The 13,693-nt window shown below is 39.2% G+C and overlaps 1 protein-coding gene across 1 annotated transcript in view; it reads left to right on the plus strand.

The window, feature by feature from the left end:
- MRPS28 (mitochondrial ribosomal protein S28) overlaps positions 1 to 11,845 on the plus strand; it is a 31,180-nt gene extending 19,335 nt beyond the window's left edge. Inside the window, exon 3 of the mRNA XM_053395789.1 lies at positions 11,545 to 11,845. Within this exon, the coding sequence (XP_053251764.1) occupies positions 11,545 to 11,695 (151 nt within the window). The 3' untranslated portion in view covers positions 11,696 to 11,845. The remainder of the gene's footprint in view (positions 1 to 11,544) is intronic.
- The last annotated feature ends 1,848 nt before the right edge of the window (positions 11,846 to 13,693 follow it).

Raw genomic sequence — 13,693 nt, forward strand, 5'->3', positions numbered from 1 at the left:
TGTCTCAAAGTGTTTAACGAGGGATTGGATGGCCCAGTACTTCAGTGGATAGAATCACTTTATACGCACTGCTTTCCCCCTTTTGTCTGAGTGTGAGAAAACTTTCAGAATAATTCTTTACCCCAAGGGTATTTCTAGATTGCTGGTACTGCCAATACTTTCCTCAATCTTTTGTTGAACAGTAAAGCGGCTCTGTTCTTTTTATTGAGAAGTGTGCTAGAATTTCACCTGCCACTTAAATGCAGATAAATGCTTTTGTTTAGAAAAGTTTGTTTGAAAAAGTGGTTGAAAGTGAAATGAATTATCTCTGAGGTGTTTGGTGTGTACACACCCACACCCACACACAGAGGCAACTTGATATTGTGGGAAAGCTTCAAGCACCTTCCGAGATGGCAAATAAAAAGAGAGATACTGAGGTTCAATTAATCTTGCTCACACTCGGGTATATGATTTGTGTAGTGTGTCTTAATGTACTCTACTGTGAAATGGCTGATAACCCTCGCCAGCTGAAGGTGGGCTTTTTTCTTGTTCTTGGCATTGTGATTCTCACCCGTAGAAATCTGTGAACAATCTGGAGTGTTCTTAAAGGCTGTCACATGGAAGAGGGAGCATGCTTGTTTTCTCCTGCTCAGGAGGGTAGAACTTGAACCAATGGCTTCAAGTTACAAGAGATCAGCTGTTTGAAAAGGCATGACTTGGTTGTCTTTTTAATTTGTTTTAAAAAATGAATTCATATAACATTTTCAGGCCACGAGGCCTGCTTAATTTTTTTTAAAGAAGGGACAGGATCTTGAAATTTAGTCTTCCTTGGACCTGGTTCTCACTGATGTTGTAGACTTGTGTCTAGGCTGCATCACCTAAAAATTACAGATGGGACTTAATAATAGAATTGTAGAGTTGGAAGGGACCACAAGGGTCATTTGGCCCAACCCCCTGCAATGCAGGAATCTTTTTGCCCAGCGTGGGGCTCAAACCCATAACCCTGAGATTAAGAGTCTCATGCTTTACCGGCTGAACTATTATATTAAACTTTGGGACATTGCATCATGCAACAGGAGCAGGTAGCAACAAGAGGAGTTTGGAATGTTTCACTTCTATTTTTGCTTAATCACAGTTTTATGATGCTGTCCAAATCAACAAACTGCAGTTCATGTTGATTATGGTTTGGTTTGTGATAAGCTAGTTCAAAAGCCAGGTTTAGCATGTTGTCCACTACATACCTTGTATATAGAAAACTTGATGTCATAGAGAAGACTAGACTTAGAAGGAAGGGTTTAAGATCCAGGAGGAAAGTAGAAGATCATTTCATCATGTGAACCAAGTGGGACAGCCCAGATACTGGTTTACCAACTCATTGAGAAATAGATCTTAATCGCAGTACAGTTCTCTAAATTTTGACTCTTCCATTTCTACAAACTATTATTATTGTTGTTGTTATTATTATTATTGAGTTGTTGGCTCCCACCAAGTCACAGTGACTTCCACTGCCACAACAGGACTTCCTCTCCCCTCAAACCTGCTCTCTCAGAATAGGGAGGGTTGCAGGGGGTAGCATAGTGAGAGGAGAAAGAGAGAAGGGAAGTCCCATTGCACAGGTAACAGTAGTAATTCTACTACTACTACTACTACTACTACTACTACTACTACTACTACTACTATATTTGTACCCCGTCCATCTGACTGGGTTGCCCTGAGGTAAAAGGCCTTGTACTAATTAATGGATGACTTTGTTAGGTATAACCATTCATTTATTTTTAATTATTTGATTTATGGGTCAACTTTTTATGAATTTCAAGGCGACTTACAACTATGCAATAAATCATGAAAAGTAGATTTTAAAACAATGCAACTTCTCCCACAGATAAGTTTAAAAACAATGCAAATAAACAACCAGGGCAGAGACCTAAATCCGCCCCCCGCCAAGCTTTGAAAAGCTTGTTGACATAAGGATGTTTTTAGTTATTTCTGGAAACGACAAATAGTGGTATCTGTCAGATTTCAACAGGGATGCTGTTCCACAATACAGGGTCAGCTACACTGAAAAGGCTTGTTCCAAGTTGCTATGAAGGGGACTTCTGATATTTTTTGGTTGCTTATTTTTTAAAATGGCATGTAATAATAACAATAACAATAATAATTTATACCCCGCCCATCTGGATGGGTTTCCATCTGGCTGTGTTGTACATATGTTATGCATATGTTATGCATCTGTACAACATAACTACAGAAGGCCTGTTTATATTTCATTTTAGCATCAGCTACTTCCTCCTATTTTAATAGGGTACTTTGCTGACTTTCTTTTGGTCAGAAAGGATAAATATAGCATAGTAATTTATTTTGTTTTTCCTAATAAGAGCAGAATTAGTTAAAGCTGCTGTGATTGTTTCACCAATACTTAGGCTTATTTATAATTTCTAGTTGGTATTTTAAACTTCTTATGATCAAATCAGTAAACTTAATTTGAATTTATTATATTTTCTCAGAAATGTATACTACTGAAAAAATATAGGTTCATTATGCTCTTAGTAGTATCTTTATAGATTTATTTAATTTCCCACCGTCCCGCCAAAGTAGCATGGTGCAGCAAACAACAGATAGTAAAACAATACAATTGAAAATAAAATAGAAACACACTTAAAAACGTCTTCACAACATTATAAAACAGTAACATATCTTCATAGCTAATACTTTCAGCATTGCCAGAAACAGTATGTTTTAAGTCAGTAAATGACTCACTGAACAGGAAGGTTTTCCATTCCTCCTGAATATTAACATGGGAGACAGACATACTTCACCAGGGAAGACAATGGGGATCGGCCACTGAGAAGGCCCTGACCAAGCAACACCTGGTGGCACTACTACCTACAGGGCCTCTCCTGTCAGTCACAGGACCCAAGATGGTTGGTATAAGGAAGGAGGCCTTTCATTTCATTTAAATGAAGTTATAAGCCTGAAAATGTCAGACTGAAATGCAGCACATTTTTTAAAGTGTGGTTTGTTTGAATGCCCAGACCCAGCCAAGCAGATTAACCATGGTTTGTTTCCTGGCAACAAATTACAATGTGAGGGCAAGGCTTGTTTTATTTAGATTTGGTGTTTGGTCGAAATGGAACAGCCTTCCCAAGCTACAGAGCCAATAGCATCTGGAGAACAAATCAAGGTTTGGAGAAACAAACCATGTCTTGTTTGCTCATCTGTGAGACAACCTGTGGTTTGTTAAACAGGCCATGGCTTAGTCATGTGTGAATGCAGCTGATATTAATTTGCAGCCATACTCAGGAAAACAAATGCTTTCCATCACAGAAAAGCATAGGTATGCAGAAAATTTTGCACCCAAACATCAGCCTAAACACACAGCATTTTCCTTCGAGGGTGGTAGCTCTGATGGTGCTCCTTACAAAGTTGCAACAACATAACTAAGAGAACACATCTTGATTTGCAGTACTGAATTGTTTCATGCAGATGATTCCCGGGGTGAGAGATGTTACCAAGCAGGGGACTTCGATGAACAGAGACTGTGAAGAAGTCTACCTGCTTCCTTAATGCCCCCTTTTGTTGCCCCTTATGTGGAATGATCTCTTTGTTAGATGGAGCAAGCTGAATCACCGCTGCCTGGGACTTCAACAAGCTGTGCTTGAGAGAAACAAGGCGAAGAGCAAAAACTCTGATCATGGCCTATAGGTGGTGCTATAATAAATAGAATACGCCATAATCCTATCACACTATCCACTTACTTTAGGACACCTTTATGTTTGACTCAAACCAAGTATTCTTTATTACTAACTGTACCCATTATGAATTGCATCCATGTAAAATTTAAATTAATTTACTATGGTGGTCCTGAAAACCCCAGTTTTTGCACTGACTGCTATACTTACCCTGATGTACCATTACTACTACTACTAATAAATTATTTATACCCTGCCCATCTGGCTGGGTTTCCCCAGCCACTCTGGGCGGCTTCCAACAAAGTAAATAAAAAATACAATACAACACAATTAACCATTATTTACCCACTTACATTCTAGAGTGTACTGCATAATTGTGGCCCGTAGCCAAGTTCTGTAATACAGCCACATATTCCTCAATGTTAAGCACACACACTTGAAGGACTTCACAGTGGGAACTTATGAACCCGTGACACCTATTTGATGAGCTGAAAAGACAGATTTGGTATCAGACTAAGACCCACAGAAGATCTGCTGCGCTATAGGTTTATTGGAGAAGATGATGATAGAAAACCCCTTGTGGTGGCCAACAGTTCCCAGATGAAATTGCTCAGACACATCCTAAATAACATACAGTTTAAATAACATACAGAATAATGGTTTATTCAAACAGTATGTCTACAGGGATATGAATCAATCATTTTTTTTTCAAAAAGGGAATATATGAAAAGTAGGGGGGCTATTTTAGTTGCACATTAAAAAAAATAAAAAAATAAAAATACAAGGTCCAGATACAGTAAGTTGAAAAAATGAAATTCCTTATTGTTATTATTGACATTTTGTGCAGCATCAATAAGATCAAGTATTTTTTTTAACTACAAAACATAGTTTTATCCTGTTTGAAAGAAATACTGTGAATACAAGTTACATTTATGCATTGCATCCATACTTCATATATATACATGATCCTGATTTTTTTGGGGGGGGAGGGCAATCATTTATTTTAATTAATTTTAACGTGGTGCACATGATAGCTTTCCCCCCCTTCTCATTTTAATGTTTTCTCATCTTTAATACCTATTAGTATAAATTTCAACTGCCATATTATTGTTTGGTGCAAGGTGGTCTGAGAATTAATAATGCTTAAAAATGTGTATTTATTAATTAATTGGGAGTGTTCAGGAACAATATCTGATTCTGGCTTCATTTATTAACTAACAAAATTTTGCCCAGCCCTTCAGTTGAAGAAACCCACCAAGGCACCTGACAGTAATTCTTAAACTCGCGTAAGAACTGTTTGACAGTGGAACAGACTCCCACGAAAGGTTGTGGACTTTCCTTCCTTGGAGGCTTTTAAGCAGCGGTTGTTTGGGCATCTGTCATGGATGCTTTAGTTGAGATTCCTGCATTGCAAGGGGTTGGACCAGATGACTCTCAGGGTGCCTTCCAACTTTTACAGTTCTATAATTCTGTGATAAATAACATACCATTAAACACAATAAAAACCTCACAAACCATAAAACGAAGAAGTACTTTTAGCTGAATTCCCCATATCTGAAGATTATGCCTCCATATAAATAATTTTTAAAATGTACAGTTTTGAAGTTTTTTATGCTGCAGCTCATTGTGTCCATATATGTGTTTGTGAGTCTCTTGTTAAAATCATGATGAATTACAACATTTCCCCCATTATAACGGTTTGAAAAACTGGTGGCTATCGCCATGATTTTCTGTAGTACAATATACATTATCCTTAGGATTTACAGTAATCTCATATTAGTTTTATTCTGTGATTAAACTGCAACCATTATACCTGGCATTAATGCTACTCAGTGATGATTTCTGCTTAACTTCTACAGCAGTTGCTTATTCTAAAAAGAAATGCAAATCAGTGTTGGTGATAGAAGATAAACTTCATGAAACTCAATTAATTTAGACAATGAAACATGCGTTTGGATAAAAATAATAAAATACATTTGAGGACATGGGAAGAGAATGTAGGAGTGCCTCCTAACCAAGCAATCACATGGGCATTGTTTGTGAGGGTTTTTATTTAAAGCTGGGTTTGTATAGTTCTGAGCACACAGATGTTCCTCTTGGCGTTCTTACAGTATTAGCCAGTATAGAGATTTTAGTAGCATAGAATGTGAGTCTCTTTGTTGAAGACAAAGTGCTGCCTGTGGTGGGAACTGCTGCAGAGATGGGAATGCAGTGTAATGTATTGTTTTAGTTTTCTGACTTTCCCCCCACTCTAGTGGAGACTGTACATTTAAAGTAGTTTTGTGAGCAGTGGATTGTTTCAGCCAAGCCTGGCTAATAACATACTCCTCCAGCAGACAGTCTTACGAGGTATGCTTCACATAGTTAGCATAGTCATGTGGCTTGCTTCAATTCTAGGTATCAATGCCGCTTCTGTGCGTTTCAAGATTTAACAACATGAATTACAGGAGTTTTGACCCTAGAGGTGGAATAGAATCTCTTCTTGAAAAATAATAAAAAAGAGCCACACAATAAACATCTATCTTTGTAACTGTGTAGGCTACCACTTCCCAGAGGCTTGGAGTAAGTATCCACAAAATTAGAAAAGGACAAAAGATCTTGGGGGTACACCCAGTAGTGCTTGAGTCAACAGCAGTTTACATAACAAATCTTTCTCTGTTCCTCTGAACTTACCTGTACCCTCTCCAGAAAGTTGGATAGAGGACCTACCAGACAACTGTGGGTTTTGTTTTACAGGGCTGTAGTGGAAGGAGAAACTAGGAGCTTCGTTTGTGTGGTGCAAGATTCCTCCCACCTCTCATGAAGCCCTGCAAAATGCAGCTCACAATGTTCACTAGGTCTTCGGGCCCTTGGGAAAGCTTTTCAGGAGGGTGGGGGTGAGAAGGGCAAGATTGCTTGCATGAGCTGCCTTCTGCACATGCAACATTGGATGTAACCACGAATCCCAATTTTAAATGCAATGTAAGAAAGCTTAAAACCTCAAACTTTGAAACTGGATTCACCATTGTCGCTGAAAAAGTTGAAATAGAAAGGACTTAACAGTGTTTAGGAGTGTGTGTGGCAGAAATGCATCTTGCTTAATACAGTACAGGAATGTGCAGTCTTACGTATTTGGACCATAACAATTTTTGGGTTGCGGGGGTCAAAAATAGCTCTTGATTTGAACCTAGAAGACAAGATAAATAGGGAACCAATGCAAATGTTGACAGACTATTGTTGTATGCTCCTGGTAGCCCAGCTTCCTGTATCAGGAAAGTAGTCTGTTGTAACCTGAGCCTCTGGGAGCACCAACATAGCTCTGAACTTACATGACCAAAGGAAGCTGAGCCATATCATTGGTGGGAGTCCCTATCATCACTATGCTCCCTTGTGTGAGACCTGATTCTGTTGAAATTCAAGTGTGAGAGATGCTTAGGAACAAACCCATTCATTTGCTGAAATTTCAGCTTAACAGCAGCCTTGAACTACACTGCAGAATACAGACTCCTCTTGTCAGTTCTGTACCTCAGATAGCATGTCATTCTTTTTCTTTTCAAGGTGCAAACCACTGCAGTAATCATTACGCTCCCTCAGAATGCGACTTTTAAGAACAGACAATCCACGGACTTGGCTAATGAAATACAGTAGCTAGTTACATTAAAAAAAAAAACTGCATGAAATTCGAAAACATTTGTAAAACGGCAGCTTGATGTCTTGTTGCCTTACATTCTTATTGTGAAGTTGTGCTTTATTTACTAATCTCAAGGTACTTACAATAAGATATACAATAAAACAACTAAAAATAGGTTTAAAAACAGTTTGAATGAACACACAAAGCAACTTGCATTGCTTTTCATCCAACTGAAATATTATTACATTCAGAGTGGTAACAAATAAAATGTTTCCCACATCATTATTGTTAAACAGTAATGAGAGGCAAAACATACCCTTGGATTCAGTGAAATATTTTCAAGTTTCACAGATCTTACACTGGGAAAGGTTTGCATATTGTTACATATCTGCTTGCGCACACTGGCTGCTATGGGGAGAATTAAGGTTTGGCCCATCATTTTTTAGCATTTTGCAACTTCACCCTCCAGAACCAGAAGATAATATGGGGTACACAAAGATGTCTTGATGTAAGCTGGCTATTGTGACATTTAGGGGCTCTTGGCATGCGTGCTTGCTTCTGTCTTTTTGCTATTCAAGCCCTGATGCTTGACAAGAGGCACTCGAAAAGTATGTAAACCTTATGGTACTGGAAACATACGGCTGGGAGAGCAAGGAAGAGTTATTTTGATGTTATGCATAGATGTGCAGGTACTTCAGACAGTCTGAAGGAAAGAGACAGTTATCTCCTGTCACTGTCCTTTTGAGATGGCGTTTCATCTCAAATTAGGTGATAAATTCTATAATACTGCCTTGAAAGGTGACTGGCATTAACTGTTTTTTTATGACATAATCACATGCGATACAAGTTTTGCAATGACAGGAGTTACTTTTCCAGAGTTTCAGTTGTCAAATTCTTCTGCGTTTTGCCACAATGAAAAGGTTACAGATTTCATCTTTGATTTGAAAGGAAATGTATATAAGTCCCAGAGGGAGGCAAATATGCCTTAAAAAAGAAGAGAAAGGTGATTCCCCGCCCCCATCCCCTGGAAAAAAATCTCTCTAGATGCAACATTCTACAGCACACAACTTTTTCAATGGGCAGCAGCAACAGTATACAGATTATTGTTGAAAATTTTTTTATTAAAAGAGAGTTTGCAGCCTAGAATGCTTTACTTATGTATTTTTAAAATAAATTTATTTTTTATTGATATTAGTCATACTCTCAGAACAATTGAAATCAATTGTCTTAGGAAGATTGGTTTTAGTGGATCTACTCTTGAGTAAGATTTTGTTTGCTATCACCCTATGCCAGGGAAGGGAAACCTCTGGTCCGTGGTCAAAATGTTCAACCAGCCACCCCACTACCTGTCATCATATGGCATCAGGTGTGAGACAGGTTAAAGTTGCAGCAGCAGGTGTGCATTCCTGATTGTTTCTTCACATCAGGGCTTACATTCAGTGCTATTTAAATCTGGTGCTGAGTCTAAGGACAGCTAAGATTGGTTCCACTCAGGAGCTCCTGGCTGAAGTCAATCCCTACTGAAAGCTTTTTAAATATAGCACCCAAGGCTCTTCTGCTTTCTGGTGGGCACAGATTCACCTGATGCCATATGGTGTCAAGTTAGTGTGGATCTGCCAACCTGTCAAAAGTGACCTACTGCAGAAGCCATGCAGATTTTTGTTTCATACGGCTTGTTCTTTTATACAGTTAGTTCTTTTAGTTTTAATGTTTTCAACAGTGTGCCTGTTTTATAGCACTTAGATTAGCAAATCTGTAATTTTCTGAATCCCACATGGGCCTTTCTTTTTTAAATGGTATTATTTTGTCCAGTACTTTGGGAGGGAGATTGGCTTCGTGTACATTTGAATGAAAATGACGTGTATAATGCAAACCCACCCCTTTTCTACCATACAAAAAGCTGTTCCTAGAAAATAAACAATTCTGCAATAATAATTATTTATTCTTAGCTGTCCTAAAAATCAGAATATCTCATCACAGGAAATCCGACTGAAGTGTGTTCTGTTGCATGCCTGGCTGTTTATCTGGATTGGGGAGAGAGACCAAAACATCCTGTGATAGCACTCATCTTGACTTGTATTTTGAATTTTCCTGAACCAGTGTGGCACTCTCCAGATGTTGGGAACTTCATCTCCCATCATCACCGACTATTAGCCATGCGGGATGGAGCTGCTCAATAGTATAGCCCACAATGTGTAGAGAGCGATACATAGGCTAACCCTACACTGGAGACTCCATTGTGGCCTGCTTATGACAGTTGTTTTAGGCTTTGAATACTACGTTATAAATTCAGCTGTACTGTATAACTGTATTGGAAGCCCTGATGATCGGCAAAACAAAGCAAACATTTTATAGTGGCTTGGCTTGCAACAGTAACTAACAACTAGTTCTTCCAACTAGTTGTAGTGAGAGTTCTCTCACTAATTAGGTCCATTCCTAATTTCAAGGCTATGGCAGGTGTTAGTGGGATGAGGTGTATATAATAGCCAGGAAGCTCCAGTTATAAAGAAGTACCAGTAAGTTTTTTTTCTAGCATGAGTCCATACTGAAACAGATGATGGGTCTTTTCGCTTCAGTGTGCTTTACATTCATCATGTCAAAGCCTTAGCACAGAGAATTCCTTCTAAGAAAGCAAAGCAATTTCTAGAGAAAATTGGCACATGTTAAGGAATGCCTATAGCGGGAAATGTAAAAAAATAAAAATCTCCAAGTGAAAAGCTTTCAAATCACCTCCTCATGCAGAATTGCAAAATCAGATTTAATTGCTCTCTTTCTATCCTGTTCAGACAAGCAGGCTCCTTTGGGTGCATAGTAAATGAGAGTCTTCAAGGCAAAAACTAATATTTGTTTGGCTCCGGCTATCGCAAAAAAATTAAGCGAGGGAAAGTGCAACTGGAAGTCAGAACTGAACTTTTCACATGCTATACCTTATTTGCCATTTCAATCTTTTAATGATGAGATTTCTCCTTTCTTGAAACCATAGAGGAACTTGGTGGTGGCAGAACCTAGGATAACAATAGAATGTTTCCAGGTATAGCTTGCATTGACTGATCAAAATATCAGGGGTCAGCAAACTTTTTCAGCAGGGGGCCAGTCCACTGTCCCTCAGACCATGTGGGGAGCTGGACTATATTTGGTTGGGGGAGAACAAATTCCTATACCCCACAAATAACCCAGAGATGCATTTTAAATAAAAGTACACATTCTACTCCTGTAAAAACACACTGATTCCATGACAATTCGTGGGCCGGATTTAGAAGGTGATTGGGCCGGATCTGGCCCCCGGGTCTTAGTTTGCCTACCCATGCAATATAGCCTTCAGTTATATGGCTCCTTGTTATTGTTACCAGTGCTACAAGGTGACCAGGAAGGAGACAGTGAGGTACTGCCGCAGTCAGGAGAGAGATGCACACACACAAAAGCCAGGCTAAGTTAAAAGGAAACTCTCGAAATTGGATATTTTCTCCATAGTTCCCCCTCTCTCAAACCACCATCAAATCACAGATCTCATATCTCCATTGACTGAACCCTAAAATTATGGCGCTGGTACTTTCTAGTGCTGTCACAACATAAAAACATGAATTGAAAGCATGGATCCTTAAGGACCCTCATAATTTTTAGAAGGGGTCCTCTCATATTATAGGCCACAGATGTGTTCTGTGATTTGATGTTTGTTTTATTGTCAAACTATATAAAAAACATGAGGCTCCATGAGGATCTGTACCTTGGGTTACAAGCACCACAACAAAATAGCTTTTCATTTGAAGCAGCTTATTGAAGATCACAAAGGAGAAAGTAAAGGTAAAGGGACCCTGACCATTAGGTCCAGTCGTGACAGACTCTGAGGTCACGGCACTCATCTCGCTTTATTGGCCGAGGGAGCCGGCGTACAGCTTCCGGGTCATGTGGCCAGCATGACTAAGCCGCTTCCGGTAAACCAGAGCAGTGCATGGAAACGCCATTTACCTTCCTGCCGGAGCGGTACCTATTTATCTACTTGCACTTTGACGTGCTTTCGAACTGCTAGGTGGGCAGGAGCAGGGACTGAGCAATGGGAGCTCACCCCGTTGCAGGGATTCGAACCGCTGACCTTCTGATCGGCAAGTCCTAGGCTCTGTGGTTTAACCCACAGCGCCACCCGCATCCCTATATCTTACAGTAAATGAAAGAATTCAACACAGTCACATTATTGCCAAATTTAAAATGCCGTATTTGAGAAGATGTAAGTACAAACAGTGCTGAACATTTTTTCCTTTTTCTCACCAGGAAATATCAGAAGGGATCCAAAGTCCGGCTGAGACTTACTGACCTTGAACTTTCATCTAGATTCTTGGGAGCCAAAACAGACACAACTTTACTGGAAGCTGATGCAGTACTCTTGGGACTTGTGGAAAGCAAAGAAAATAGACAAAAATAGCAAATGCTATTTCCCCTCCCAAAAACCCTCAATATAGATTCACTCCTGACTACATTTTAGCAAATCTAGGTAGTTGTTTGATTTGTGCAGCACTTTCAGTTTTTTTTGTGATGGCTTGGCTAAGCAATAAAGATTTGAATTGAATTAAAACTTTGAAACCATTCTTCTACCTCTGTTGCCTAATTGATGCAAGTGAATATAAATTAAAAAGAAACCATCTTAGCAAATTTGGTTCTGTAATATCTTTTTCCCTTTTGTTGCCTCCATACTATTAATTGTTTATATTAATTCTATTTTGTATTCATATTGAATCCAAGAAAGAGGTATATTTCACCGTGTATGACAAACAGCGACACAAATTCATGACAGATGAAATGTGAAGTTTTCTGATTAAAGTGTGAACCGTTGAATGTCTTAAACTCTGAAGCTTCCAGTGGCAATCAACTGGCTACATTCTGAAGGCCAATGCACACTACCAACCCCAACTACTACTTGACCTCAAACTTGCTGTTTGCACATAGCAGCGGGGGTGGAGGGAGGTCAGCAGGAAACTGGTGCAGAAGCGCTTTCCAAATCAGCTGATCTTTCCTTCAGAATAAAAGCTGCCAGTGTAAGCACATTTTATGCACAATATTTTAAATGTAATGTGTATTTTGGCCTCCAAGATAAGTCAAGAAGAAATTGAGTATATGCCACTTTTAAAAAGGAATTATTCAACACTTCCAGTCATTTCAGTGATGTGTGCTAGGTAAGTTCATAATGCATTTGTGTCTCGTATCTTGAATCCCATTATACCTATCTTTCATAGAATTACAACAAGTCTTAACTAGAAGCGTAGCAGAGTACAGTGGTACCTCGGGTTACATACACTTCAGGTTGCAGACTCCACTAACCCAGAAATAATACCTTGGGTTCAGAACTTTTCTTCAGGATGAGAACAGAAATCGTGTGGCGGCGGCACGACAGCAACAGGAGGCCCCCATTAGCTAAAGTGGTGCTTCAGGTTAAGAACAGTTTCAGTTTAAGAACGGACCTCCAGAACAAATTAAGTACATAACCAGAGGTACCCTGTATATAAATTATTTCTTCCACCTGTAAGACCAGACTATTGGAAATGTCCTGTGTAGCTGCTCTTGATCTTCTCTTCAGTATTTCTGGTAAGTAAAAGAGTAAACTGGATTTAAGTCCAGGCCAGTTATCAAGGGTAATTCTGACTCTAAAATAAGCTACAGCCATAACATATTTCTCACAGCACGTTCTGGGTAATAAGATGCCTTTAAAAATAACATGCTTGGAATGGAGACATGTTTTAGCATATTCTGCATACCAACCAATAATGAGAGGTTGTTTGTCAGATCGGAAATGCTCTAAGCCAAAGACAACTGATCTCTCATGGTGTTATTTATTAGGAGATCTTGAACATGAATTTCATATGTTACCCTCCGGTTAAAAAACAAAGAGAGATGGGCAATACATTTTCAGGAACCAACAAGTGTCACCAGCAAACATTGGGGGAAGGGAGCGGCAACCAGAAATACTTTTATGTCCCTGCTTCTTTTATATTCCATACAAAATATGACATCCGTACTTCTTTGGTATGAGCTTTTGGTATTGCTAGGAATTACCATCCTTCTTGGCTTATCTGTGAGCTGTTTATTTAAACACCAAATGCTGGGTCAGATTCAGCCAGCAAGTACTGTTAGCAGAAGTCCACACAAGGACTTCTGCTAGCACAACAGGGCTTTTCCTCCCCCTGTGCCCCCCTGAAATTGGCTCAGAATCCTCCCCCCCCCCAGAGTAGTGCATGGGGGAAAGGGGGCGTTCCATCTGGCAAGTTGAAATGCTTGTGCTGACAGAATGATTGTCGCTGTGTTACATTGAATTCCTCCCCCTAATACTGTAATTTTAGTTATCTTCAATTGTACATTAAATTAAAATTAATTATTTTGGATGTAGGCGAGCTAACCTTGACTCAGATGCAGAACTGCCCAATTAAAG

Source organism: Podarcis raffonei, chromosome 7 (genome assembly GCF_027172205.1).
Source record: "Podarcis raffonei isolate rPodRaf1 chromosome 7, rPodRaf1.pri, whole genome shotgun sequence".
Lineage (NCBI taxonomy): Eukaryota > Metazoa > Chordata > Lepidosauria > Squamata > Lacertidae > Podarcis > Podarcis raffonei.